This window comes from Equus caballus, chromosome 14, assembly GCF_041296265.1.
Source record: "Equus caballus isolate H_3958 breed thoroughbred chromosome 14, TB-T2T, whole genome shotgun sequence".
In the NCBI taxonomy this organism is placed as follows: Eukaryota; Metazoa; Chordata; class Mammalia; order Perissodactyla; family Equidae; genus Equus; species Equus caballus.
In genome coordinates this window covers 27,867,690-27,895,171 of record NC_091697.1, presented here as the reverse complement: position 1 = coordinate 27,895,171, position 27,482 = coordinate 27,867,690, and the positions used below count along the sequence as shown (strand labels likewise).

Genomic DNA, 27,482 nt, shown 5'->3' with positions numbered 1-27,482 from the left:
CTTGGAAGGTGGAAGATGTAGGGCATAAGGGAAGTAGACCCTTAGCAGATTTCCCTGCACTTGTTCCCAGGACAAAACCTTCTCTGGGACCCCAGGAGGCCTAAGATTAAGTAGAATAAGTGGTTTTCTCTTAGTCCCAAGAGTGTGCTTGAGGGGTACCTGGCTATTGGGCCAGAAGCCCAATAAAGGCACAGGATCTCGAGGAGCAATGGGGGCTGTTTGGTTTCCTTCTCTGCAGGCCTCAGGACAGCTTCTATTCACCTTCCGAGTCTTCCCACTTCCCATCTCATTCTTGACATCAAAGCCAGGTTCCAAGAGGCTGGAGTGTGGGAGTCCTGGGTTGCACTGTCCTCATTTTCATCTTTGCCTTAGGCTAGTATTCCCTTTAGCATGTTTCTCACAACACAAGATCTATGGGTTGGTAATGGCGTTCTGGGACAGGGTAGGAGGGAAGTTTTGAAATCAAATAAATTTGAGCACTGCTGGGTTAAACAAACTTAAATGGCTTTCTTTAAAGCAGGAATTTTCAGGACCTTTAATATACTAATTTGTATTGTGGAGGTCCACAAAGAGGGTTGTTATTATATGTAGTGCTTCCCAAACTTGTTTGCCCATGGAACCTTTTCCTCAAAGAACTCATGGAATTTATGGAATTCCAGTTTGGGATATGGCACTTAAGTTGATCCTATAACACAGCTGGCTGTGTTTGCACCACTTGGTGGCACTTTGCTTCACAATCTAATGGTATATTTAACTGTCCTCATTAGGGGCTGTTAATATAAGAAATACACATCTTGTGTTTTGGGGGTCAGGGGGTTGTAGAATGGTTATCCTGAGGAAGCAGCTTCTGTGGGGAGCCTGGCTTCATTCTCCGGCTGGGTTAGCTTCCTCTTCTGTGATCCCACAACCCCCTGGGCTTTCTGGTGTTATATTCTCATTCTACCGAACACATCTCTCTCTCTGCTTGGTGATGAGCTTCTTGTGAGAAGGCACTTTGTCTTACTCATTTTTGTATGCTCAGCTCCTAGCAGAGTATCTGGAAAATGTAGAGTTCCAGAGAATGTTGACTAGACTTGAACAAAGCATAAACACAATGCAAGTGCCTCTTTGCTGGCCTCAAACACCACAGGCTCTTCAGGGTTTCTAAAGGAGGGGATGGCCATCAACTAAATGACAGACAGCTGAAAGGGCCCTGGGACCCTGTTTCAAAGTGAGAAGGAGCTAGTGATGGGGGGGAGGGGCAAACAAGCAAAGAGATAGGGCCTTTGGAAAGCCCCTCAAGGCACAGCATGGGGTTTTGGGGATTCAAGTCTTTGTCCACAGGGGGAAAGGAGGTGGGGTCCTTGGGAGAAGCTGTGAAATGGTGTTCTTCTGGTGCATGGCACCCCCGCCCCAGTGCCCACACACCATCCACACTCAGGCATCAGGAGACCTTACCTGTGTAGTTTGGTGGGCAGACACACACATAGTTGTTGATGCCGTCCACACAAGTGGCATTGTTCTCGCAGTCATTGTCCTCGCAGTCGTCTGGGTTGATCTCACACTGCTGCCCCTCAAAGCCAAGAGGGCAGGAGCAGCTTTGGGGATGTGTAGGGTGGGAAGGAGCGGAGCCGGGAGTGGGGGAGTGGGGTGGTTTGGAGTGGCAGAGAGGGAGGTTGGGGGGGGATATAATTAGGTTTCTCTCTGGATGGAGGTCCGAGGCAGCACTTTGGACACATGAGGGCCTGAGCAGGAAGACCCTTAGGAGCCTTAGAGGTCATTTCACCTAGCCCCTGTCTCTAGGCAGTATTCGACCTCCCCTGGCCCTGGATGGCTTCCTTGCCCCGGAGACAGTTCCCACCAGCAGAGCCCCCTTCACCATTCCCCCAGCTGGAAGTGGTTTCCCGGACATAGCTTAAATTCCTCCAGCTGCCTTCTAAACTGCCTTTCCTTCGGCTCTTCTGTGGAGTAGTCTCTCTTGTAGACAAAGAGAGAAACAACATAACAAACGTCCCCCTTTTTGTGACCTTCTACTCGAGGTAGGCTTTCTGTCTTTTTGGAGCAGAGGGTAGTGGCCAAGAGCAGGCTCTGCAACAGGCTTTCCTGGGAATGAATTCCGGGTCTGCCACCACCTAGCTATTTGACCTTGGGAAAATTACATAAATTCTCCGCATCTCAATTTCCTCGTCTGTTGACTGGGGTATTATTATTTATCCCCAGGGTGGTTGTGGGGATTCAATGAGATTATACAAGTAAAGCGCTTAGGAGGGTAACAGCACATGGAAAATGCTCAGAGCGTGTTAGCTGGCTTTGGTTCTAGACAAAACCACCACCTCCTCAGCCTTTCCTCAGGGATGCTCGTTCTCCCTGCCATGTGTTCCTACTACTCTGAGCTCACTCCAGCCTCTGAGGGATGAGGGGGTGGGGTGGGAGGATCCCTCTCCTGCCAAGACTGAGGCTTTCTGGTGAGCTTGGCTTAAAATGCCATAAATCAGCACGAGGCATTTCCACATCTTGTCTCGAGTGTTAAATCTCTTGCATAAAAACCTCCACCCACCTGTCCCTTGCCGGACACAGCTCACATCCCCAGGATTAGGCATGCAAAATCAGTCAGAACAGATAAAGGAGGGGTGAGGGGGTGTCTGGGAGGGTGCGGGTGGGAGGGGAGTCACTGGTTAAATGAGCGCTACGGCGAATCTCACTCTGTGCCCAACTGCTACTTGGGTTTGCACCCCATCCAAGAAGGTGGAATTCCAGGCCTCTCTCTGTTTCACAGACTGCTCTGATTTGGGATTTCACTAAACTAACAGGAAGTGGACTTCCGTGTTTCTAGAATCCTACTTACCCTCCTTTCCTCCACAACCTGAAAACCATGTCACGTTTTCTACAAAAGGCCAGGGGGTTCTTGCGTCTGAGCTCTCAAGATACAGAAAAATGATTCTTCCTCCTTTTTTCTGTTAGGGACCCTGGCCATTCATGAAAAAGGCTACTTCTTCAGAGTCAGACAAGGGGTAGGCTTGCAAAGATCTTAAACCATAGTGTTGCCTATTTTCCTGAGATGAGGTCCTCTGGCTCTCCCCAGAGCCCTAGGATTGCATGAAAGTGGGGTAAGGGTGGCTGTCCAAGGGAGCAGGGGCTGCTCATGGAGTGGACACAGGGTAGGAAGGAGGCTAGAGTCTCCCCTGTCCTCACTGGGAACCCTGGGAGGGGGCTGTCAAGGATACTCCAAGAGCACCTCATTAGCTGTGGGGACGTAGGACAGGTCACCTCTCCTGTCTTAGTCCTGTCTGGCCAGCTCTGCCAGCCTTTGCTCTTTTTGTGATCAGACAATTCATCAAGACTGGAGAGACATCTGTATGAAGAGGTAGGTGATGCTTCCAGAATTCTGACTTATATGAGGAGTTATGGGTTGAACTGTGTTCCCCCAGAAAGATACGTTGAAGTCTTAACCCCCAGTACATCAGAGTGTGACCTTAGTTGGAAACAGGGTCATTGCAGATGTAATTAGTTAATTTAAGATGAGGAGAAAGGTGGGTCCCTAATCCAATATGACTAACGTCCTTATAAGAAGACGGCCATGTAAAGAGACACAAGGCAAAGGCCACGTGACGATGAAGGCAGAGACTTGAGTGAGGCAGCTACAAGCCAAGGAATGCCAGCAACTGCCAGCAACCACCAGAAGCTAAGAAGAGGCAAGGAGGACCCTCCCTTATAGCTTTCAGAGGGACCATGGCCCTGCTGACACCTTAATTTTGGACTTTTGGCTTCCAGAACTGTGAGAGAATACATTCTGTCGTTCCAAGCCACTGGGTCTGTGGTACCTTGTTATGGTAGCCCAGGAAGCTGATACAGGAGGGAATGAGGGAGCAAAGCTTCCCTGACAAGAGTCCCTCCTTTTGCCAACCTCACAGGCACTGCCCTGATGGGGAGAGCTTTCCCGCTCCTTGGGAAGTCCTTGCGAGCTATGCTATCCCCAGTATGTGGACCTCATTGCTGTAACTCTCCACCCTGTTTCCCTAATCCTGTAGATCTGGGCCCTTTTCCTTGAAAATTAAGTTCTAAAAATATTTCCAGTTGATCTCAATTTCCTTAACAACTGAGGACGGAAATGAGATGCTTCTGCTCACCCGCACCTCCAGCTGAGAGGGGAGAAATGATCACCTGCAGGGGGAACCCCCGCTCCTCCCTCTCACCAGCCCCTATCTCTTGGCTGGGTGGGCAGAGCCAGGCTTTCACCTTGGAGGTGTGTGTGTTTTCTAGCTGAGGCCGTGTGGCCACCTCTGAGAGGTTTCTCCTCAGCCCTGCTCTCAGTGAGAGGCTAGGAGTGGGTGTTTTGGCTGACTCCAGGCAGGAAAGTGAACTCTGCCTTGAATTTCACTTTTTAAGAGTCAGAGTTTGATGGGGCTGGCCTGGCAGGTGGACACGTGGGCGGGCTGAGTTCCATAGGGAAGAGAATGGAGAACCCTGAACCTGATTTCTTTCACAGACCACATGGCAGCCCTCGGCCCGAGTGCCTTTGATAACTGTCTGCAACCTGAGCTCTAAGACGTCCACACACAGCTTGGCATTGGTGCCCCCTCCTTTATCTCTGACCCACTGGCTCAGTGGGGCTGCCAAATGAGCCACTTCCCACAGGTCTGCTTTTTCCAAGGCCATGGGCCAGGAAACTGGGCACCTGAAGGCAGCTGGGGAGGGTGGGAAACAGGAAGGAGGCCCGAGGTTTGGCAGAGGCCTAGAAGGCCCACCCAGGACAGGGATGAGGAAGATTTAAGTGGCTTCTATCCTTTTTTCTTCCAGAGCTCTTAATGCCAGGGAGGAAGGAGGTGGGATTGGAAGACCCAGGGACAAGTGTCAGCTTATGTGACCTAGAGCAAATCAATCTTTGTGCCTCAGTTTCTTCATCTGTTAAATGGGGATAGTACCGACCTGTACTAGATAGGGTCATTGTGAGGATTTAAATGAGATAATACATGATGAGTTAGTGCCTGGTTCATCTGGAGCATGTAATCAATGTCACCCATTACTGTTTTTTATAACACAGAAAAGAGTGGTAGAAATCCTAGGCTGGCAGGTTTTGGAGCCATTGTCTCATCTTTCTCTGACATTAGCCCGTAACTGTAGCCTCCCTTGGAATCCTCCTGGCTCTACAGGGGACAGACTCCCCGAATTCAAAGCCCTGGACCAGTGTTTACTAAGTGCAAATGTGGGCAGAGGATTTATCCCTTTGATGCCCCAATTTCTTTATCTGTATAACAGGGATAACAGTAGCTCCTCACAGGCCGTGGAGAGCCTTGAGACCATTCACTTAAAGGGCTGGCACAGTGTGGGCACCCAGCAGGCCCTCAGTGAGCAGCTATGTTTCGTCATCCCGCCCCGAGAGTCTGCCTCCAGGGGGAGGGAAGGGCCAGGGGTGAGCTGTTACCTGAACCCATCCTTGTGGCCCTCGCTCAGGTGGCAGGTGCCTCCGTGCTGACAGGGGTTCTGGATGCAGGTGTTGATGGGCACGGTGCAGTCTTTGCCCTGAGGAGCAAAAGAGGGAGAAGCGCTAGTGAGGGAAGCTTGCAATGGCTGCCATGAACAGGAGAGCCCTGCGAGTTCCCAGCATCCTCTGGAATAGGCCAGGGAGATGGCCACAAGGAGGTCCTGGGAGCAGCCTGCTGTGTGGCTCGGAGAAAGTCATAGGGAGCCCGCACCTTTGGTCACTCCATAGTGAGGAGGGGAGGAATGCCGAGAACTCAGGTGTTTGAGCCCCAGCTTTGCTGCTCCCAGAATTCACACCCTTCTCTCTATCCTAAACTGCTTTGGACTTTGGATACAGGAAAACCTGGTTTCGCATTCCAGCTTCATCTCCTCCTGGTTGGCTGACCTTGACCTTATACAAGCCTTATAACTTCTCCAAGCCTAGCTCATAGAGTTGTTAAGAGAATCAAACCAGACCTCTCGTATAAGGAAATGCTTAACATTACGTAACACATCTAGCACGTAGTAGGCATTCTACAAATGCTAGTAGATGATATTATGATTAGCCTCACTGAGGCTTAAAGACAATCCACAACTTGAGTAGGGTGGACTAAGGCTGAAGTGTGGTCAACGAACCTAAGCCCTATAAAGTGACAACCCCCAGAGATTCGTCTTTGATTGGCCTGGACATGGGCCCAGGTGTTGGTATTTATTCTAAAGTTCTGCAGGTGATTCTAATGTTAGGCCAGATTGTGAACCCCTGTGACTGAGAGCCTCGGGTGGAGTGGGATTCCTTTGGAGCAGGCCCTTCTGAAGGGAATGTTGGAGCTGAGAAGGAGCCAACTGTGTTCAGGGAGGAAGAACATGTCAGGCAGAAGGAACAGGGAGGGCAGAGGCACTGAGGAGGGAACCCAAGGCAGAGACTGTGGACATTAAAACCCGTGTCCTAGGGAACAGCCCAATGCTTGGCTCTGGCTCCAGCTTCTCCCCGGGGACCCATGGCCCAGTGCTGCACCCAAGTCTTAGCAAGCAGTCCCTTGGAGGACCTGTAGGGTCTGGGGAGGTGTCTGCTGTGTTTGTTTCTGGGCTGTGGGCTTGGTGTGGGCACCCTGCCAGGCGGGGGTGATCACGGGAGCCCTCCCACCGCCACACCACCTGCTCGCCATCTGCCTGGGAAAATCCTCTTTCCCCTCTGCTGCCACCAGTGCCTGTGATGGAGGGGGACTGGGCTTCCTGGCTGGGATGTCACTGCCAACGGGGCCCAGGACTCCACTGTGGACTGCCTGTTTCCGACTGGCTCCAACGCGGACGCCTCGGGCTCAGTCTCCAGCAGCGGGCAGGCACGGCCGTGATATCTGGTTCTCAACACGCCCCGTCACAGCTAAAGGGCCCGTCAGAGGTTTCTTGCAGGGGAGAAGGAGAATGCAGTTTGGGGCGGGATCTGGGCTTATCCTAAACCAGAGCAACATGGGATCCCTCTCAGAAAGTCAGCGTGTGGAATGAAAACTGAACACTCATTCCCACTCACATTTACTGAGCACATTTTCTATTCTAGGCCTCATGCTAAGTGTGTTATACTCACGATCACATGTCATGTTCACAACAACCCTATGAGATCGGTATGGTTGTTGTTACCCCCATTTTTACAGATAGGGAAGGCAGACTTGGAGAGCGAGGTAATATGTCTAAGACCGCACAGCAGTAAGTGAACAGGCAGCAGCTGAACCCAGACATCCAGCCCAAAGCCGGCGCGGGCGACCTCTGTGCTGGGCCACTTACTCCCTCTCAGAACACAGGCTCCGGAGTCAGGCAGACCTGAGTGCTCATTCTAGTCCGGCTGCCATGTGCCTTAAGGAAATCACTGGTTCTCTCTGAGCCTTGTTTTCATCATCTGTAAAATGGGAATAATAATACCTACCCTGTGGAGTTAATGAATGTTAGAAATCACACACATACAAGGCGCCTGGCACATAACAGTAGCTCCATGGTTAAGAGATATTCAGATAATGATCATGATGATTATTGGGGTCTGAGGTAGGGCTGAATGTTGGGTGATTAAAAGACTTTTTCAGGTTTTTGGTTGGTGCAGAACAGTCCAGGAGTGAGCGTGTGTGTCTGCGTGTGCACGTGTTGTGGAGGAATGGGCCATGAAGAGCAGGACAGGAGAACCTTGAGCAGGTCAAGGCAGGCCCCCCTGGCCCCTGCCTGGCCCATCCTCTCTGCTCTGGGGAACTCTCCAGTGCCAGGGACTCCTCCCCTGGGGGCAGGGGTGGAGGTGGGGGTGGAGTTGGTGGTGTCCCCTCTAGCCTCTTATGCTGAGCACAGAAATCCAGGCAGCAGAGCCTAGCACTTGATATAATATGGTAATTGGGCCTGGAGGTGGGGATTTCTGTCAATTACATGTCCTTGAGAAATAATTACTATTGTCAATGGCTGGCTAATTAGCTCAATTCAACTCTTTTCACCCTCATTTTGCTCAAATCCACTAGATTTGAGATGCTTCTTGGTGATCTTCCACCCCTCCCAAACCCCGTGTGCATGTGTGTGCGCATGTGTGTGCGCAGGACATAGCTGGGGCTTCTAGCTTCCTTTAAAGGAGCTTGAAATCAGCTACCCCCATTGGAAACCTCTTTCTGAGATGGAGGTGGGAGGGCTGCTCTAAGACCTTATTACTCAAAGTGTGGTCCTCGGACTGGTAGCATTGGCATCCCCTGGGAGCTTGTTAAAAATGCACAATCTTGGGCCTGATCTCAGATCTAATGAATCCAAACCTGCATTTTAATAAGATCTCCAGATGATTCTCATGCACATTAAAGTGTGAGAAGTACTGTTATGAGACCCTGAACATAGGTGCATAAAGCTAAATGGCTGGAAAAGAATCAGCCACAATATATACATTATTTCCCCAAACCTTAGAATAGTGGTGAAACAGGTTTCCTTTGTCAAGTGTCTCCTGAATCCTGGCACTGAGGCAGGCACAGTACATACGTGACGCCTTGGACCCTTACGACAGCTCTGCAGGTGAGTATGGTTATTCCCATTTACTGGGAGGAAAAGTGAGGCTAACAAGAATCAGTTACTAGTGGAGTGGTTGAGCACAGACTTTCCTGCAAGAGAGGGCTGAGTTCTGGGCTCAGCACATGTGCAACTTAGTCTGGGAGTTTTGGTAAGTTATTCGATCTTTCTGAACCTCAGTTTCCTCATTTACCAAAAGAGGATAATACAACTTATTTCAGAGGATGATTAAGAGTGTTAAATGAGATAATATACTTAAACTGCTTCACAAAGGCCTGGCATTATAGTAGGTTAACAGTAGCTGCTACTAAACCTTAAAATAATGGCTGCTATGCTTTTTTTGGAATATTGTGGCTTCCCAAGGTCACTCGATTAGTCAATGGAAGAATTGAGGTATCTGGAAATAGCTAGGTAAATGCCTGGACTTTGAGCTTGGTTTTGTGGGCATCTGGAGGTTGCTGTTGACTTAGCAACTCACATAGAAGTACAACCTTAGTAGTTCTGCTTGGGTGGGCTTCACCCAGAAATAAAGGAAAGCAGCATGAAGAAATGCAAGACAGAAGGTGTGATACAACCACAATCAAAGGACCCTCCAGTTCAACCTGCTGCATTTGACAGCTGAGCAACCTGAGGTGGGAGGAGAGCAGGAGCTGTCCAAGGTCATGCAGTCAGGTAGGAACAGGCTCCAGAGGGTCCTGCTTGGTGTTCTTTCCACCCCCCCCCCGCCCCACTTTTCCCTGTCCTGGAGATTCAAATAGGTCCTAAATGGCCAGGGACCCTCACCCACAGCCCCTGCAATCATGGTGCTTGCCAATGGGCAGTGAATGCAGTGGCCAAGATCATGCGTTCTGGAATCAGTTAGTTTTGAGCTTTGAATCCCAACTCTCTCACCTACTATCCCCAGTTTCCTCAACTGTAAAATGAGGGTCATTTTAAGACTTGCCTCCTAGGGCCTTGATGAGGAGTATGCAAGATAATGCATCTATCTTGTTTAGTTCACTCTCAGTACATAGTAGGCACTCAACAAATGCTAGCTGATAATATTACTGTTGTTGTCATAGGCATCATCATCACCATTATCACCATCACCATCATCACCATCATCATCACCACCACAAGCATCATCATCATCATCAATGTACCCTAGACCTGTCTGGGCCCTACAGCTTCCTCAAGGTCAAAATCTCTGTTCTAATTCTTCTGAAATCCAGAAGATGCTCAGAATCTTGTGAGCAAAGTCCAAACAAGTGGTGTTATCCTGCAGGAGCCCTGAGGATGCACTCTTTGCTCTGACACTCATGGCCAGGCCAGTGTCATAGTGTCATCAAGTGTAGTTGGAAGAAGCCTGGGGCTTCAAACTCACCTCCATGACTTTCAGACTCAGGTCAATTTTAAAGAGAGAGAGGTGCGACTCAGAACGTAAAGTGGTTATCTTTAAAATAGTGATGGTGCTATCCACCTCATAAGGTGATTATAAAAATCAGAGGAGGGAATAAACGCGTGAGGTCCAGTTGTCCGGCTGATAGTTGATGCTTAAAAAGATAACTATATATGTATGAAATTGGGGATGTTATACACACACCTCACATTCTAGGAGAGCAAATGACAGTCCTTGGCAGTTCACAGTGTCAAGAGACTGACAATCCCTGGTGAAACAGCCACATACCACCTGCTACCAATGGTCCATTCTACATCCCACTATTGAGGGCCAGCATGCAAGGGTGAAGGTAAAAGGCAGCGTATTGAGTGCTTACTGAATGTGGGGTACTGTCCTAGGTGCATTGCATGTATTATTGTACATTTGATTCTCACAGCAAACCTGTGAGACAGGTGCTAGTTTACAGATGGGAAGCCAGAGGTGGAGACACTGGCCATTGCCACCAAGCTAGTAAATGACAAAGCTTGCATCCACACCTGCCTCTCTGTAATTCCATAGCCTGAGTTTTCTCCACTGAATTAATACAAGGGAGTTTGAGGATCCAGGCCTCTTGAGGGTGTCTGCTAAATTTCTATTCTTCCCCTACAATAGTTGTGTGTGTGCGCATGCGTGCATGCATGTGTGAGTGTTCAGGGTGCATGGGTGTAGGACTCCAGGGAGTTTGAGGCCCTGGGGGTGGCTGCCTGGGGCAAGGCTGTCTTCAAAGGGAATCGTTTGGTTCTCATGTCTCAGGCCCATAGATGGCACTCTGACACTGTCTGTAGCTGAGAAAGCCACCAGGGAGGCCTGTCTCCCAGAGTGAGCCTGCCCTTCAAGCTCATCACTACACACACAAATCTCCATGGGGACCAGAGACCTGGGGATGCCAGCTCTCTCCCACTCAGCCTGTACCAGGTGTGTGCATTCGATGGGCTGTGAGGCTGTCTCAGCTTGCTCAGCGCTTTCAGATGGGTGCCCTGGGGAGGCTGAAATCTGGGAAGCCGTGAGGGTCCTGAGGAAGAGGACCCAGTCACCGCTTTGCTGACCCCAGTGAGGCACAGCGACGGGCTCAGCTATCTAGGAAACCCTCCAGGGGAAAAGGCAGGGTCCTACCCCAACCCTACTGCTTACAAGCTTTGGGACATTGAGTCAAGTCCTTTCAACAGTCTGAGGCTCAGTTTCCACCTCTATAAAATGGGAATTAACGAGTCCTTCCTCAAAGAGTGTGTTTGAAAAGAAAAGGTGGATAAAATGCCAAGCGGAGTGCCTGGCACTTAGTTCATACTCTATAGATGTTAGTAGGGAGGCAAGATAATGTGTTCTGGATGATGCTGGGTGAGAAGAAAGGAGGGAAGGATTGTTCTGGAATTAGCCTAGGCTTCTGGGGAGGACAGATGGAGAACCAGGATCTCCATCCCCTTGCTGGCTGCCCTGAGCCTGTCAACAGTGTGGGTTGGTTTGGCAGCCCCTAGGCCTTTGAATCCCCCATCCCTGTATCCTCCTCAAGCTGGAACCAGCACTTTCAGGGCTGGCCGTCCTGAGCACAGGGTTGGGGAGTTAGAGGAGGATCTGGAAATCCCCTCGAAAGGGCAGGCAAGATGGCAGGTTCAAAGGACGCCTCTTCTTGGAAGCACTGTAAGTCTCTGAGACTAAATTTCCCCATGTTTAACAAAGAAAATACAAATATTACATTTCCTCCTTATCTCAGAATGTCATTGTCAAGACTGTATGGGGTCCTCTGTGATTGGCATGAGCATGATGCAACTGGGCAGCCCCCACCAGCTCTGGGGAGAACAGGAGTAGTGCTGGCAAATGCCCTTTTGGGGTGACCTGTGGAGTTAACCACTGTCCTTGGAGAAGGGAGGGTCAGCAGGGCACAGTGCCGCCACTGGGCCATGAACGGTGGGGGGTGGGGCCTCCTGCCATACCTTGTAGCCATAGGGGCAGGCGCAGTGGTACAGCTCCACGGGATCCTGGCTGCACGTCCCATTGTTCTTGCATGGGCTGGAGAGGCAGGCATTGCACTTGGCCACAATGTTGATGTCCACTGGCCCTGGACAGCAAAACCACAGAATGTTTATGGCAAGTCCCCAAGTGCGCTCACTGTCACACCTCCCTTCCCCTCTGCTCTGGCCCCTTCCTCAGCCAGCTGCCAGCCTCTCCCCATCTCCCTGCACAGAGGGCAGCTGGTGCTCCCCAGCCAACACATCCAGTCCAGCTAGAGTCCCATTAATTCAGCCATTGTCCGGTGAGGAAAAAATCACAGTGGGACATCATTCAGAAGCACTTCTGCAGTCAAATCAATTACTGTAATTAGTCTGATCCGATTTTGGTGCTAATCTGCAAACAATGCATCGTAATCAGAAACCTCTTGTGTATCTTTTTATGTTCCGGAAGCTCTGGGCCCAAGTTCCATTTGGACATCCCATTCCTCCGCCCCCAAACACCCCTCCCCATGGAATAGTCTATGCCAGGCTAGGGAGGGCACAGTGCCTGAGCCAAAGGGATACACAGGAAGTCCTCCTTGCAGAACTCTTGAATTGGCACGAGGAAGTAAGAAACAGCTGCAGAAGACACAGCAATGATGCTGACGATGGATGGCAAACTCTATCAGGTACACTTCGCATCCATGACAGTTTCGACTGTGTCCTGCTCTCTTCAGCTTGTAACGGCTGGAGGAAGTGAGGTGATGGTCCCTGCACAGAGCTTTACAAAGGGGGCTGTGAGCTGCTGCTGCGGCCAGCTTTGACAAAGTCTGGATCAACAGGCCCTCCTTAACGTCAGGACTTTAAATGATCCTGAGATAACGGTCATCAATTTGGAGATTGGGTTGAGACTGACCCCAGGGTGAGTCTGACCATTTGTGGGTGGGGTGACTAGAATGGCCTGACTAAGAGTCTGTACCAGCTGGCTCAACCCTGGCTTCACATAGGAACAGGGACACTATCTGTCCCAGGGAGGCTATGCGTCCCAGGAACACAACGACGTTTTAGAGAGTAACGAATATCTGTAAATCAAAATAAACATTGAGGAACTAAGAGATGAGCAAAGGACGTTAACAGACAAATGTGTAATACGGTTTTGGAAAAAAATTCAGTTTCCCCAGTAACCAAAGACAGACAAGATATAAGGAGATACAATTTTTTACCTATTGAATTAGCAATGATTATAAAATAATGCAAGAGTCTGGTGAAAAATGCACTCAAATGCTGCTCTTGGGAACGTAAACTGCTCATAACCCATTTTGGAAATCAACTTGGCAAAGCGTGTGAAGACCTTAATAATGATGATATACTTTGGCTCAGTGATTTCTGTTCTCTGCCTCTTATCTAAGGACATAATTTTAAATAGAGAAAGACCTTTACGCGTCAGTGGTAAGAAAAAAAATGGAAATACTCTAAAAGTTCAAAACCAGGAACCAGTTAAAAAAGTTATGGTGGAATATTACAGCAGGGTGGTCAAGACCATGCGCTCTGGAATCAGAAAGACCGGGAATCCTCCTAACTGTGATCTTGAGAAGTCATTTAACCTCGGTAAGCCTCAGTTTTCTCAGTTTTTAAAATAAGGGTAATATTAAAGTCCACCCTATAGAGATGTTGGGGAATTAAACACATTAATACATGGAAAGTGAGAATTAAATGAAATAATATATGAAAAAGTGCTTAACATAATGCCTTCCGTATAATAAGAACTCAGTAGTAGTTTGTTGTTATCATTGTAATCATGCAGTCAATCAAAATCTCATGTGCCAAAAGATGGCTGTAGCAAAATGGGAAAATGCTTATGCTCTGAGAATGTTGGGTAAAAAAAGCAGGTTAAAGATTTTTCCAACTATGCAAAAATACATAGAGAAAGAAGTCAGAGGGGAATATGTAGAAATGCCAGCAGAGAGACTTAGAGGAGAGAAGGACAAATGGACCCTTGGATGCAGCTCCACATCAATTTCAGCATCTGAGTCTCTCTGTGTGACTGGTGGAAGAGACAGGGCATTGGTTTCGGAAGTCACATCTGTTGCGATACCCAGCTCTGACAGGCTGTTGGAGACAGAGCAGGCCCCGCCAGGGGCAGGGAAGGGTGGAGGGGTGGGTCAGCACTTACCTTTGCACTGGAATCGGTGGGTAGGGGTGGTGAGCAGAAGTCTGTCGGCCATGGGCTCGGGGCTACTGCAGCGGGCGATGCCAGGCTCCTTGTAGCCCGCCTTTACCCACTCTGACAGCCAACGCAGACTGCAGTCACAGTGGAGTGGGTTGGTTCCCAGAGCCCTAGAAGGCAGAGCAGGAGTCAGGGTCCCCCGCCCAGCTTGGCCCACAGGCTCCATACCTTTGGCCCTCTGGAAAAGCAGAATTTTCAGACTTTGGCTAGACTGGGGGTGTCTGACATGAGGACTAGTGGAGAAGCAGTTTCCACTGGGGCAAATTCAATGACTCCAGACTGGATCTCCAATGCCTGCAGATGTTTCAACCCCACTCAAGCCCCTCCCACCTCTGAGGCTTTGCTCTCACTTACTCTGCTAAGATTCAATCCTCAACTCAACTCTAATCCCAGTCCCTCTAGGAAGCTTTCAGGGCATCTGGCCTTCTGATCATCTGGCTTCTTGCCCTAATGAAGGGTCTATTGGAGGACATACTCTGCAGAGAAGGTTTTGATACCTAGCTACCTGAGAAACAGCTTCAGGCCCCTCAAGGGGTTCAGAACACGCCACCCCAAATATGCCACTTTGGAATACTGGCTATTTTGTGCTGAAGGCACTTGAGAAACGGCAGGTGCAGGAAGGGCTCTCTGACTTCTCCCTTGCTACCTAAAAGCAGATCGTATTTCCTGTGAGAAAGATGCTCTCTCTGCACCAGGAAAAGAACATTCTTATCACCAGCGATGGGGAGTTGATGTCGAAGTGGACTTGTACAAGCAAACCTACTAAAGTAACCCTGATCTTCCATCAGTTTCCCCCATTTATTTCCTAGTCACTGTCCCACAATTTACTGCCCTTGGCGCAAGCCCCTTAGTCATGTCATATCCCCACAATTTATCATTCTTTGTGTAAAAAGGTATAAAAGCCTTGGGGCCCAATGGCTTCTTTGAGTCTTTGTTTTCCTTTTGAAGACTCCCATGCACACATAAAAATACTAAGTAAATTTGTATGCTCTCCCGCTGTTAATCTGTCTTCTGTGTGTCTAATTCTTAGGCTGGCCACAGAACCTAGGAGGGGAGAAGGAAGTTTTTTCTCCCCTGCACCACTCAGCTTGAAAATGAGGGGAGGGGATGGCACGGTCCGGCACAGACATCCGCAAAGTGGTGTCCAGGAAGAAACCCTAGAACTTCTGTTTATTTTTATCATATCCTTTAACACTTCTATTTTGTGAATGTTTTATAATATGCATACATAATATATCAGTATTGAACTATAGGTACAGTGTGAAAATAATTAAGAATACAGAAAGTAGGTACACAACCTCAAAAATTTTCATTGGCAGAGGTATGAGGTATGTAATGCCTAGTCTCTGTGGGCCTCAGTTTCCCCTGTGTACATGGTGGGGGGCAATGGCTGATGCAGAGAGCAGAGTGGTAAAGAATATGTGTGTTGGAGTCAGGCAGCCCTGGATTTGAACCAGAGCTCTGCCACCTACTCGCTGTGTGACCCTTGGACAGATTCTTTAGCCTATCTCACTTTGTTTCATCATGTGTAATAAGGGGATAAAAATGCCTTCTTGCTATAAGAAATAACTGGGGTAATTCACCTAAAGCGTTTAGCACATAGTAAGAGTTTTATGTTAGTTCCTCTTATTAAATATTTACATTGTTTACATAATTCACGATGCCTTTGAGGGTGTTGGAAGCGGAGAACACAATGTGGGTACATTTTGGTAAAACATAGTCTAGGCATGGGGAAAGAACATACACTGAAATGTGAGCAGTGACAACATTATCGCTGCACTATAACAGTTTTCCGCTTTGAGTGGGTGCACACTGGGGAGACGCTACTTACAGATGGGACAGAGAGGTCAGGTCATTGAAGGAGCCTTCGGGAACGCTGGAAATGTCGTTGCCATGGAGGGTGCTGAAGTAGAAGCACAGGTCAGAAGGTTAACACCCAGTGACAGCTCTGAACTTAGAAAACTCTCTTGGTGTCCCAGGCTGGCCCAGTCCCCCTTCAGTTTCGCTCGGAGCCCCACTGCTAGCAGCAGCAGGCACCATCTCCTTCCAGGCAGGTGCGTAGAAGTTTCCACACCCAGCTCAGCAACAGGGATGTCGGGGGGGAGAGGGTTTCGGAAAGAAGAGAAAGGACTTTTGAATCGGACAAGCGTGGGATGGAATCAGAAAGCAGTCTCTTTTAGCTGTGGAACAGTGGGTAAGTTACTTTTCTTGTCTGGGCCTCCATTCTTGTACCTGAACCATGGAGAGATCTGTCTACCTAATGGAGGCCTTAGAGAGAGAATGTGAAGAACTGTGGTGGAGATTGTAAGTCCTGGAACCAGGCTGCTTCCATTCAAACCCTGACTCTGCCACTTACCAGCTGTGTGACTGTGAGCAAAGTTACTTACACTCTCTGTGTCTCGGTCTCCTACGGGAAAATGGGAAGGAAAGTAATAGATTTGCCACAGAAGGTGATTGTGGGTGCATTAATCCACGTAGAATCTAGCATTTTCTAAGTACTAAATGATTAACCGTTATTAATATCTGTGGAAGGGTCTGGTATCGATAAACAAATTTGCTCCCTTCATCTTCATGTAGAGAGACTTTAGGGGGATTAAGAAATGCTATGACTCCCAGCTCAGTGATGGAGGGTGGGAGTGCACTCAGCTCCTGGGGAGGTTCCCTGGAGCCGGACGCTCATCTTTATAGGAAAGGGTTGGGTGTCAGCCATGAGTACAGGTCTGGCAGTTGTGTGCATCAGTCTGTTCATGGGGCCAGGCGACTGGCTTGGTATTAATCATACCTCTCTCCACCCTGTGGCGCGGTAGTTGGGAGCTATTCTCGCTTGCAGAGTGGTGGCATATACTGAGCTTTCAATAAATGCCTGGAGAATAGGAGCGTGAAAAAAACTGAATGAGCATTGTTCTGCTGCTCAAGGAACAAGAGGAGCAAATCCACAATTCATGGATTATATCTTCCATTGAAGGATTAATCACCAACTGCATACAGAAAAATCCCCAAATGGATGACTCACTTTGGGTCTGGCCTGTGAAAGGCAAGGTGGGTGAAATTCAAAGATACTCAAGGACTTCTTTAGTGACTGTTGGACACTGTCCCCTGTGCTGTGGAGGGAGCCCTAGTAAAACAAAGGGCGAGTGACTGTGGAGGTGTAAGAAGAATAACTAATGAGTCTGCTCCTTTGTTTTCCTTTTAGCCGATGCTGGCCTGCCCTGGGCTTTCAGCTGAAATACAGACATGAGCTTAATTACGCTTAATATAGAACAATGGCTCCCAAACTGACTGAGCCTCAGAGCGAGCTGATGCTCATGCAGATTTCTGAGCCCCAGCCCCACAGATTCTGATTCAGTGGGTCTGAGAGGCTGCGTTTCTAACCAGCTCCCAGGTGGTGGTGATGCTCCTGGTCCAGGGACAACCACAGTTGGTCGCTCTAGGTTGTCATCCTCATCACCATGAGCTCCTCCTCCTTCCCCCTCCCCAGGACCGCAGGAAGAGGGATCTTCTCACCTCCCTGGGTAAGAAGCGGCTAGAAGCACTTCCGTACGCTTTTATCAGTATCACTTCGCCTCTAATTCATGTGGTTATTTATGAATCACACCGGCTCCTGCCGGCTATTACTTGGATGACTTCATGGCTGCTTGCTGTTTGGCAAACACACCCAGCCCTGTTGTTAATCATTTCCGAATGAGGCCTGGGCCCCTGGAGAGGCACGAAGCCCTAATTTAAAAACACCAAATGACCCAAAGGCAGCTTTGGCGCTGTGGCTCCTGCGAGTCACGCTCCCATTTATTATGAGCTGAGCCGCTGAGATCTCTATAAACTGCAGAGTAACGGGGCTGTAATTTACTGGGACAACGCTCAAGAAATCTGCCTACACTGCAGGTTCTTGCTCCTGGTTTGGCCCCCAAAGAAGGCCTCTTGCATGTCCAACCACAATCCTAAAGTTTGCTGGGAAAGGGGGACAAATGCGCCCTCCCAGGAAAGATGAGCACCCCTCCTCTCTTCCTCTCCTTCTCCTTTACACCTCGCAGGGCTGGTGCTGGCAAACAACTCTGAACTCAGAATGACTCATCTTCAAATCTCCGAACTCCTGGGACTCCTCTTCCCTCCCGATTTTCAGGAGGTGTCAAAGCAAACTTGGGAATTTCCGGATGCAGATGAGGGCGTCATCAGAGCGACATGAGGGCATAACCATCCGTGACAGTCTGGGTTGCCTGAACCTTGGTTGCCGAATCCCCAGGCACTCACAATTTGTCTGACAGATGGCAGGAACTGTCCTTGTCCTAAATGTGGGCTGGGGTGGGCAAATTCTCTTCTGAACAAGCTAAGCCCCTCTCAGGTGACCTGGGGGGTTAGGGTCTGGAGTCAGATTGCCTGGGTTCCAATCCCTATTCTGATAATCACTGGCTGTGTGAGCTAAGACAACTGACCCAATCTTTCTGTGCCTCACTTGCCTCATCTCTAAAATGGAGGAGTTCTGAGTATCTACTTGTAGTAGGTATCTTTTGGGGGTGTGGGTTGGCTGGCATCAATCTCCTCTTTTCTGTAATAGTTCCTCCCATCTCCATTGGGGAATCATCCCGCCCAGTTCTCAGTGTGAGGGGTGTGGCCTTGCGGGCAGAGCTATGGCCCAGGTCTGCCCATCGGAGTCACAGTGATTGGTTTGAGGTTGAGTATGTGACCTAAGTGAGCCAATGAGAGACATCTCTGGGGTTCTCTGGAGCTACAAGGACAGAGCAGTTTCATTTTAAGAGGCAGAAAGAGACACATTTCTGACAGTACCATTGGAGTACCTATATCCAGCCCTACGAGCTATTATCTACTGAATTTTTCAGTTACCTGCATCGATAAATTCCTATTTATGCCTAAGGTGGTTTGAACTGATTTTCTTTCCTTTAGTCAGGAAAGGATCTAATATCCTGCTTTATAAGCTAGTTGTGAGGAGTAAAAGATAGAATGCAAGTGGATCAGATGGTGCAGGACTCAATGCAGGGCCCGCACATGATAACTACCCACTCATGGGAGCTATGATTATTGCCAGCATTGTCAAGACTCCTTCCCCTCCATGTTCTTGGACATGTTTTGGGGCCAATCCTCTCAAAGTGTCACCTACAACAAGTGGAAGCCTGAAGGTATGCAGCCTGTGCGTCTCAAAGGCACTACTGAGTCCGATGATAGGATTCCACGATGGCAGGGGACATGCACTGAGGTTTGGCAGAGTGACCATGGGCCCATCACCTTTATTCCACTCCACTCTTTAATTCTTATGAGAAGCCTGCCTGGGCAAAGACAAAAACATTTTATTCTTCAAAGAGGCCATGTTCCTCCAATCTTCAAGAAAAGTCTGAAATGGGTGGCAATAAAAATAGATGATAACCTACGAAGGAGAAGGCTAGAATGTGGTCGAAAGAACACTGGGCTTGGAGCTGCGTTCCAGTTTTGGTTCTGTTCCCACCTAGGGCTGGTCTGCAGCCTCTCTTTCTGCTCCCATCTTGAGAAGCCACATTCCAGTCACATCTGCAAGCTTCTTGTGAGTCCCTCAATGCACATGCCCTTCCTGACTTCAGGGCCCTGTCCAGGGAATTTATATTCCCCCTGCCAAGAATGTTCTTCACTGCCATCCCTACTTAGGTACCTCCCACTGGCTTCTCAGACTCAGCCTTGGGAGCAGAGGTTAAGAGCAGTGATTCCGAGAGCACAGAATGTGATTGGGTTCAAATCCAACTTGTCTCTCTACTGGTTGTGTCACTTTGGGAAAGCTACTCAGTCCTGCTGAGCCTCTGTTGCTCATCTGGGAAGTGTGGATAACAATAGCGGTATATCCTTCATAGGACTGATGTGAAGAGTGACCATGGTAATGGAACTAAAGAATTGAGCCCAGTGTGCAGTGCAAAGTCAAGGCTTAATAAATGTCAGTGGTGATGACTCTCTTTCTTTTCAGAAAGCCTTTTCCATGGCCAAAATTGGGTCATACGCCTCTCACTTGTGTTCCTGTGGCTCTCACAGAAATCACCTGTACTGCAGTTGCTTATTTCCTTGTCTATCTCTAGACCACGAGTTCTCTGAGGGCAGGAACTGTGTTTCACCCACTACCCTCCACCCCCACCCCAGTGTTTAGCACAGCATTTAACTCATAGCAGGCAATCAGGAAAGGATGAATAAGTGAATGATCTAGAGCAGGCCGCTACATCTTTCTGAATCTGTCTCCTTATAAGTGAGTAGTCTGGACAGATTAATTTCTGAGACTCACTTTCTATTTCTAAAATTCATAATTTAAACTTTTTTATTTTGGTGGCACCAAAGGGCCAAACCAGGACCATGGTTTTGGAGGTCACAAGGAGTCACCTTTGGGCTCACCAAAATCGTCTAATATTCAATAGCTGGTCAAAAATGGAATGTGGTTGGCTGTGAAGGGAGCGAGTTCTCGGTCTCTGAAGGTAATCAAGCAAAGGGCAAATGCAGCCCTTCGCAGGGAGGTTGTAGGGAGGATCTGTGCAATTGGTAGAGCAGTGATGAACAGCCTCGTGTGCATATAGCACAATCTTACAGCAGGGACTAGGAGCTAAAAATACCAAGGATGATGAATGATAATCCCATTTGCTCCCTTTGAGCACATGCTGACATAGCCCTCCCAGCACTAACTGATTCCAGGTGGCCCTCCGGTGGCTGGGGCTGAGGAGTGACAGTTGGGACCACACGCACACAAGGCATGTGGCTCGGTGTGGGGCAAAGATCAGGGAACACACAGATCCCTGAAGAAGGACTGGAATGTCTACCAGAGTGTTCCAGTGATTTTTAGATTAGGAGAGAAGTAGGAAAAGCACACTTTCACAGTGTTTTGTACTCAGCACCCCCTGAACCACCCTCCTGTCTCTGAAATGCGTTCATACCCACGTGCCAACACACACAGACACAGACTCACACAAAGACACACACACCCACAAACACACACGCACACACTCTCCTAAATGTCAGGTCTGTCTTCCTGCTGTCCAGATCACTCTTTGGCCTTTGTCTGTGGCTGACCTCATGTTCATTCTCCTCCCCACCCCAAACTGTCAGCATCCCTGGGCCTCTGATCATTTCTGAAATTTTAATCAAAATAATAAAATCCTTTAGGAATGAGAAAATATAAAAATGCTCAATGGTAGTTTCAGATATTGCAATTCCTGATTTCAAAATACCTATTTTTTTCCACCTCCCTAAATTATAAATATGATACTATCTTCATTCATCTTTAACTTTGCCTTCATTTATTACAGAAATGCCTTTACATTAACAGTTAGCTATCAGTGATTTCTTTCATCTGTCCATGTTCCGTTATCGTCCTTCTTCATAGGTATAAATGTTAACAAGTCATAATTGTAACATATGAAGCAGTTAGGTGTATTTTTCCCTGCAATGCTATGTGGTAAACACTTTCCCACACTGCTATCCAGTTTTCATCTTTACCTCTCTTAATAATTGCGCTTTACTGACTGCTTGCTTCATGCTTTCCTTAAATATTTCCCCAGTGCGGCACTGTAGGTAATATTTAAAATTTAGGTTAAAAATAACAGTGCAACCAAGATCTTAAGGTAGAGAACCTTTCCCTCATTTTGGATTATTCTTTAGCATAAATTCCTAGATGTACAATTACTGGGAGATAGGATACAAATATCATAAAAGAAATGTAGCCCATAAACATTTTTATTTTTCCTGAATTGGCCCTTGTGCAGAAAATGCTGCTCCCCACTGAGGTAGATGGCTGGAAAGAGGGCCTTGAAGACCCTTTTTTTATCTGCGAGATCCCAAGATTCTAAAATGATGATGCTAAAAAACCTACTAATTCTTGATTCCAGAAACAGCACAAGCATGTGGTATGTTCGTGTGTACTTCTGATGAACTAATGGTAGTGGTGGTCCCGGAGTGGGACAAATGAGGTGCTGAGAAAGGAGAAGGCCCTGGTGATGTTCACCCCACCACCCTGCTAGACAGACAGACGGACAGGAAAGCATTCTCTCTCTTTCATGTGTTGAGTTGCCCCAACCAGAACTACTCTAATTATGAACACATGCACACAGATCACATTAAAATCGGCAGGTCCCACTCCCTGGCAGCAAGCCCCTGAAGAAACCTGGAAGACTGGGCTGGGAGACAATAGGTCAGAGTTGAGGGGGATGGCGGGAGGGGGAGCAGGTCCAGCCTCAGCCCCGGTCAATGAGACAAGCCCATCTCCTGTTGTGTTCAACTGGAAACAAGAAAATGGTTCTGCTGATGTTTCCATTCTCAAACTCCCCAGAGAAGGTGGATAATAAATAAGTGACAATAACAGATTGCACACTGTCAGCGCGGGCACTTCTTTGCCCCTAGAGAATTGATTTTTAATAACAGCACAGATGACATGTGGCGAGAGTTGTCGCTGACACCGGTGTTTTGTGGGTCTCAATAAATCACATCAGCCTGGAGGCTCCCAAATGGACCTGCTTGTTGGGTGCTGTTTGCCAGTTGTTACTGGGTCCTGGGAAAGGTCCGGGGGCTCTGAGTCAGGAGGCTGGATTCTGCAACCCCCTGACTGCTGGACCTTAGGTCACTTACTTTACCAATCTGGGCCTCAATTTTTCCATCTTTAAAATGGGCACAATCCTCTCAACCTCACAGCACTGATGCAAAGAGTTATATGAAGGAATGGCCATGAAAAGCCCCACAAAAATATGGTTATACTATTATAGTAATAATGGGCTAGAAAGGCAAGAAGTTGATAGGTTTGGGGGCAGAGTGTCTGGCATCTCTCTTCTCATGAGAATACCATTCAAAGGTCCTCCTTTGCCAACAAAATAGGTGCAAGATGGGAAAGCACAAAACTCAGGTGACAATTGGGCCTGGGGTTGGGGGCAGCAATGAGGGGCCATTCCTGCTCTTGCAAGCTCTGACGTGGGAACAGAAATAACAAGTGAATATTTATAAAGTGTTTACCACGGACCATAGCTGGGCCAACTGCTTTATGTATGTTATCATTTAATCCTCGTAAGATCCTGTGAGGCCATTACCATTATCCTCTGACTTGATGGATGACAAGACACACAGCTAGGGAGGGGCAGAGCTGTGCTTGGACAGCAGGTGCACTCCACGGCCATCTTGCCTTTGCTCAGAGCTCACTTGCCTTGGTGGGCTGCCCCCCACAAATGTGTAGGACAGGGCTAGACAGGTGTCATAAGCTGACAAGCAAAGGCCCGGTGTGGAGGCTGCAGACTGCATGACCCTGTCCAGAGGGGCAGGGCTGCTCAGCCGTGCAGGAATGCAGAGGGGAGCCCTGGAATGGCCAGGTCTCGCCATTTTCCAAGAGAGTGTAGAAATCAGGATTTGTATGAGAAACCTCCTGACATTTAAATGTTGGCAGCTTATTAAAACTTTGTTTTTTTAAAAAGATGCTCTATGAGCCAACTCTACAATTGCTAACCTATGGCTGTCAGTGAGCTGGACTGGCCGCCTGGGCTTCCAGCGCGTGATCTCTGCTCTATGAGCTTGGTTTCCTTGCAGAGGTTCACCATGTTAACATCACCCTTCTGAAGCCAGAGGGACCAACTGTGAAATAATGATCATCAAAATAGTGGCTACGAGCCACACGCTGTGCTCTGCTAAGGTGCAGAAGATAACCTCATATCCTAATCCTCACAAGGGTGGTGCTATTGATCCCATTTTACATGTAAACAAGTAGAAACTCAGAAGGGTGATTTGCTCAAGGTTCCACAAGTGGTCATGGGCTGGAACCGGGAATGGCTAACTCTAAAGCATATGCTCTTTCCGCCCCATTGAGTGAATAAGGAAGCTGGGTGGGAAGGGATGTAAGGGGGTCGAGGGGGCTTGAGCAAAGGAAGGTGGGGAAGAGGAGCGCTCTTCCTGCTGTTATACGATTCCCAGTGAAGTGTAAGTCAGAGCCAGGGCTCTGGGGTACTCACAGCACTCGGAGGGACCGCAGCCCATTGAAGGCGTGGATGGGGATGCATCGTAGCCGGTTGTAGCTCAGGATGCTGTGGAAAAGGACACACATGTCCTGTTGGCTGTTCCTATTCTCAGCTACTCATGGGCACATTGTCCACACTGTGGACCAGTCAATGCAAACGGTTTCTTTATCTTCCCAATTTTAATATATTGACAAAAAGCATCCTCACAATAGAGGGAAGAGAAACATCTCCCACCACTTCAGGAAACTCCCTGGCTTCCTTTTCCCAGTTCCTCCCATGTTCCATAGCAGGCTGGCTCCCTAACCAGCTTTGCCATCACCTCCCTCTACTGTCAAAATGGTGAGTGCTCACAACGTGCAGAGCAAATGGGAAATAAAGGGGTCTGAGCAAAATATAATTGTGTAGGGAAACCCTCCACTGGGAAGGAAAATTCACAAATCACAGAAGGTATTCCAAAGAGGCCCTTCTTCAGAAGTAATTAGGTGCCAGTTCCTCTCTAACTGCCCAGACAGTAGAGTTCTGACCTACTTTATTTCCTTCTGATGATAAAGGTCTGCCCTATTGCAGGGGCAGCCACAGCCATGAGGATCACTAGAGCAGAGACCCTAGGCCTAAGGGGAAGGGGGCAAAGGACGGCCACAGGCCACTCAATGCCAAGCTCCTGCTAAACACAGCCCCTCACTGTACTCACAGGGTGGAGAGGTGAGACATGTTACTGAAGGTATAATTGGTCAGCACGCCAATGCTGTTGTTGCTCAGGTCACTAGGAAAAGTAAAACAGAAGGGTCACATTTTACTGTTAGTTGCATCTGAATGGGGTCATTCCCAACTTTCACCCATGCCTTCCATCCATCCATCCATCCATCTATCTACCCACCCACCCATCCATCCATCCATCTATCTACCCACCCACCCATCCATCCATCTTCTCATCCATCCATCCACCCATCCATCCACCCACCCACCCATCCATCCATCCATCCATCCATCCCTCCATCCATCTACCCACCTATCCATCTATCTACTCATTCATCCAAATGTTCATTTTTTCATTCAAGATTTATTCAATCAATCATTCAAGCAATTGTTCATTCATTCATCCATTCACTCAGCTATTCAATCATTCAATTACATGTCTATCCATCCACTTCATTTCACTAGCAAAACAGAACACACAAGATAACAATCTTTGCTGATTCTAGTACTACTTCTTTTTCCTGATCAATTCTTCCTTTCACTGTCCCTCTGCTCTCCCTCTCTTCTGACATTCATTTACTCCATCTTAAAAGACTCTTTCTTAGGTGGAATGAGGTTTCTTGGGGTGTAGTTGTCTGCCAACTACAACCTCCAGCTTCTCCTCAGGGATAAATATCCAGAGCAGTGGTCTTCAATGGTAGCTACACATTAGAATCACTTGGAGAGCTTTTAGTCCTATTCTGATTTATAAATCAGATTCTGACTTAATTGGTCTAAGGTGGGCTTGAGCATCAGTATTCAAAAAGCAAACAAATAAACAAACATCAGCTGAAGTTGAGAACCTGTGCTCTAGAGCAGTGGTCCTCAGTGAGGGGCGCTTTGCTCCCCAGTGACATTGGACAATGTCTGTAGACACTTTTGGTTGTCACTACTGGGAGAGGGGTGCTACTGGCATCTAGTGGGTAGAGGCCAGGGATGCTGCTAAACATCCCATAATGTCCATGACAGCTCCCACAACCAAGAATTATCTGGTCCCAAATGTCCATAGTACCGAGGTTTAGAAACACTCATCTAGAGGCTGGTTTTGGGGTATCTAGGAAGCCCGGCTGAATAAGGCACCAAATGGCTTTCTTCCACCTTTCTTCAGTGCACCTCCCCCTCTCCCAAGGGCAACACTGTTTCATTCTGAAAGAACTCTCATTTTCCCCTTGTGGACCGGCTCCCTGCCCCCTAAGCAGACAGGGGCATCTTTCCATGACCACTCGCCCAAGGAATTATTTTGCACCCTCCGGGGGCCCATCTTGGCAAGGCAGTGAGGCTGCCCGGGGACAAAGCTGACAGCAGCCCTGCTCCTCATTCGGGGGTTTTCCTGGGTCTGGGCAGACTTGGAGGCAGTAGAAGCTACCAACTGGAGAGACCTCAATTTGAACCCTCTACTTAGAATATTTTCTGGGTAGCTAAAGAAGGAGGAAGGAGAAATGCCCACTTATGGTTTTTGGCAAACCTAAGTGCAGCCACACCTTGTAAGAAACTGGAGACTGAGGGCTCTCAGGAATTTGATTTGGTCCCGGAAGGTCAGAGGCTCACCCACCTCCCCCCAAACAAAGAGGAAGGTGACATGGACGGTCAGTGATGCCAGGCTCTGGGTATTTCTGCACGTAGTTCTCACTGGGGGAGACCTGCCTCATCAGGCTGGCCCGTTCCTCCCACCGCCTCTCCCTGCTCCACCCACAGAGAACAGAGCAGAAATGCCACAAAGCCTGCAGCACTGTCCTTCACCCGCCACATCCGGTTCCCAAGCTCCCCCAGGAAAGAAAATGGAACGTCCCACCCAATGCCCGGCTCCTTACATAAGTGTCAGGTGTCTGAGGGCGGACAGCTCCTTGGGCACGGCTGTTAAGTGGTTTCCTTCCAGGTACCTGAAAGAGAGGTGAAGAGTGACACCTGGCAAGGAGACACTGCACACACTGTCATTTTCTGAGACACCACCCGTGACTTTCCAGGCTAGGGCGGGCCCCTGTTTTATGCTCTCATAGTTCCTTTTTCTCCCCTTCAAAGTACATATTACATTTGTTATTTGATATTTATTTGCATGGTTATTTAACTAATGACGTTTTTCTCCACTGGACTGATAAGCTTTATGATGACAGGGCTCTTGTCTAAAATTGGCCAGTGTTGTCTAGTCCCCTAAGACTGTGTACAGACCTGCCACACAGTAGGTGTTCAATAAATATTTGTTGAAGAAATAAAGCGCCCACTTTGTACCTGGCCCTCGCAATACCCTTTTGGGGCAGGAATTCACAGTTGAGGAAACAGAAGTTTAGAGATGTTAGAACACTTGCCCAAGGTCACACAGCAAGTGAGTGGCTGAGCTAGGACTCGAACCCAGGTCTTTCTGACTGTACTCTTAGCACAATCCCATATGGTCTCTACTTAGCTACCAAGGGCGATGGGAGAGCTGAGCCATAACTCCTCTTAAGAACCTCAATTCAGTGTTGAGTGTCCCATAGTAGGGCATCACATATTTGTTGACTGAATGAATAAATGCAAAGAAGGGCTGTTCATAGGACACTGGATTAAAAACACAAAACCCTACAGTGGTCTCGAGGAAGGCCCTGTGCCCGGCCTAAGCCCATCTGAAGGGCAGGCTGTGCTCTATAAATGCGTGTGTTTGTAATGCATGGATTATTTGTTGAATAAATGCGTAAAGGACCACTGGGATTCAAGGATGCAGACAGCATCCTCATCTGAGACAGGTGGTTCAGGGCCCTGGAGGATGAGCAACATGCCACAGATGCTTCTGGAGCCTCTGGGCCCACTGA

General features: G+C 48.4%; 1 protein-coding gene across 1 annotated transcript in view; it reads right to left on the bottom strand.

Annotated features, from left to right (window-relative positions):
- SLIT3 (slit guidance ligand 3) overlaps positions 1-27,482 on the bottom strand; it is a 587,661-nt gene that overhangs the window by 31,783 nt on the left and 528,396 nt on the right. The window contains exons 21-28 of the mRNA XM_023617271.2: positions 26,511-26,579; positions 24,656-24,727; positions 23,959-24,030; positions 15,855-15,926; positions 13,970-14,133; positions 11,800-11,924; positions 5,402-5,499; positions 1,438-1,577 (exon numbers count right to left, since the gene is read on the bottom strand). Coding sequence (XP_023473039.1) covers positions 1,438-1,577; positions 5,402-5,499; positions 11,800-11,924; positions 13,970-14,133; positions 15,855-15,926; positions 23,959-24,030; positions 24,656-24,727; positions 26,511-26,579 — 812 coding nt within the window. The remainder of the gene's footprint in view (positions 1-1,437; positions 1,578-5,401; positions 5,500-11,799; positions 11,925-13,969; positions 14,134-15,854; positions 15,927-23,958; positions 24,031-24,655; positions 24,728-26,510; positions 26,580-27,482) is intronic.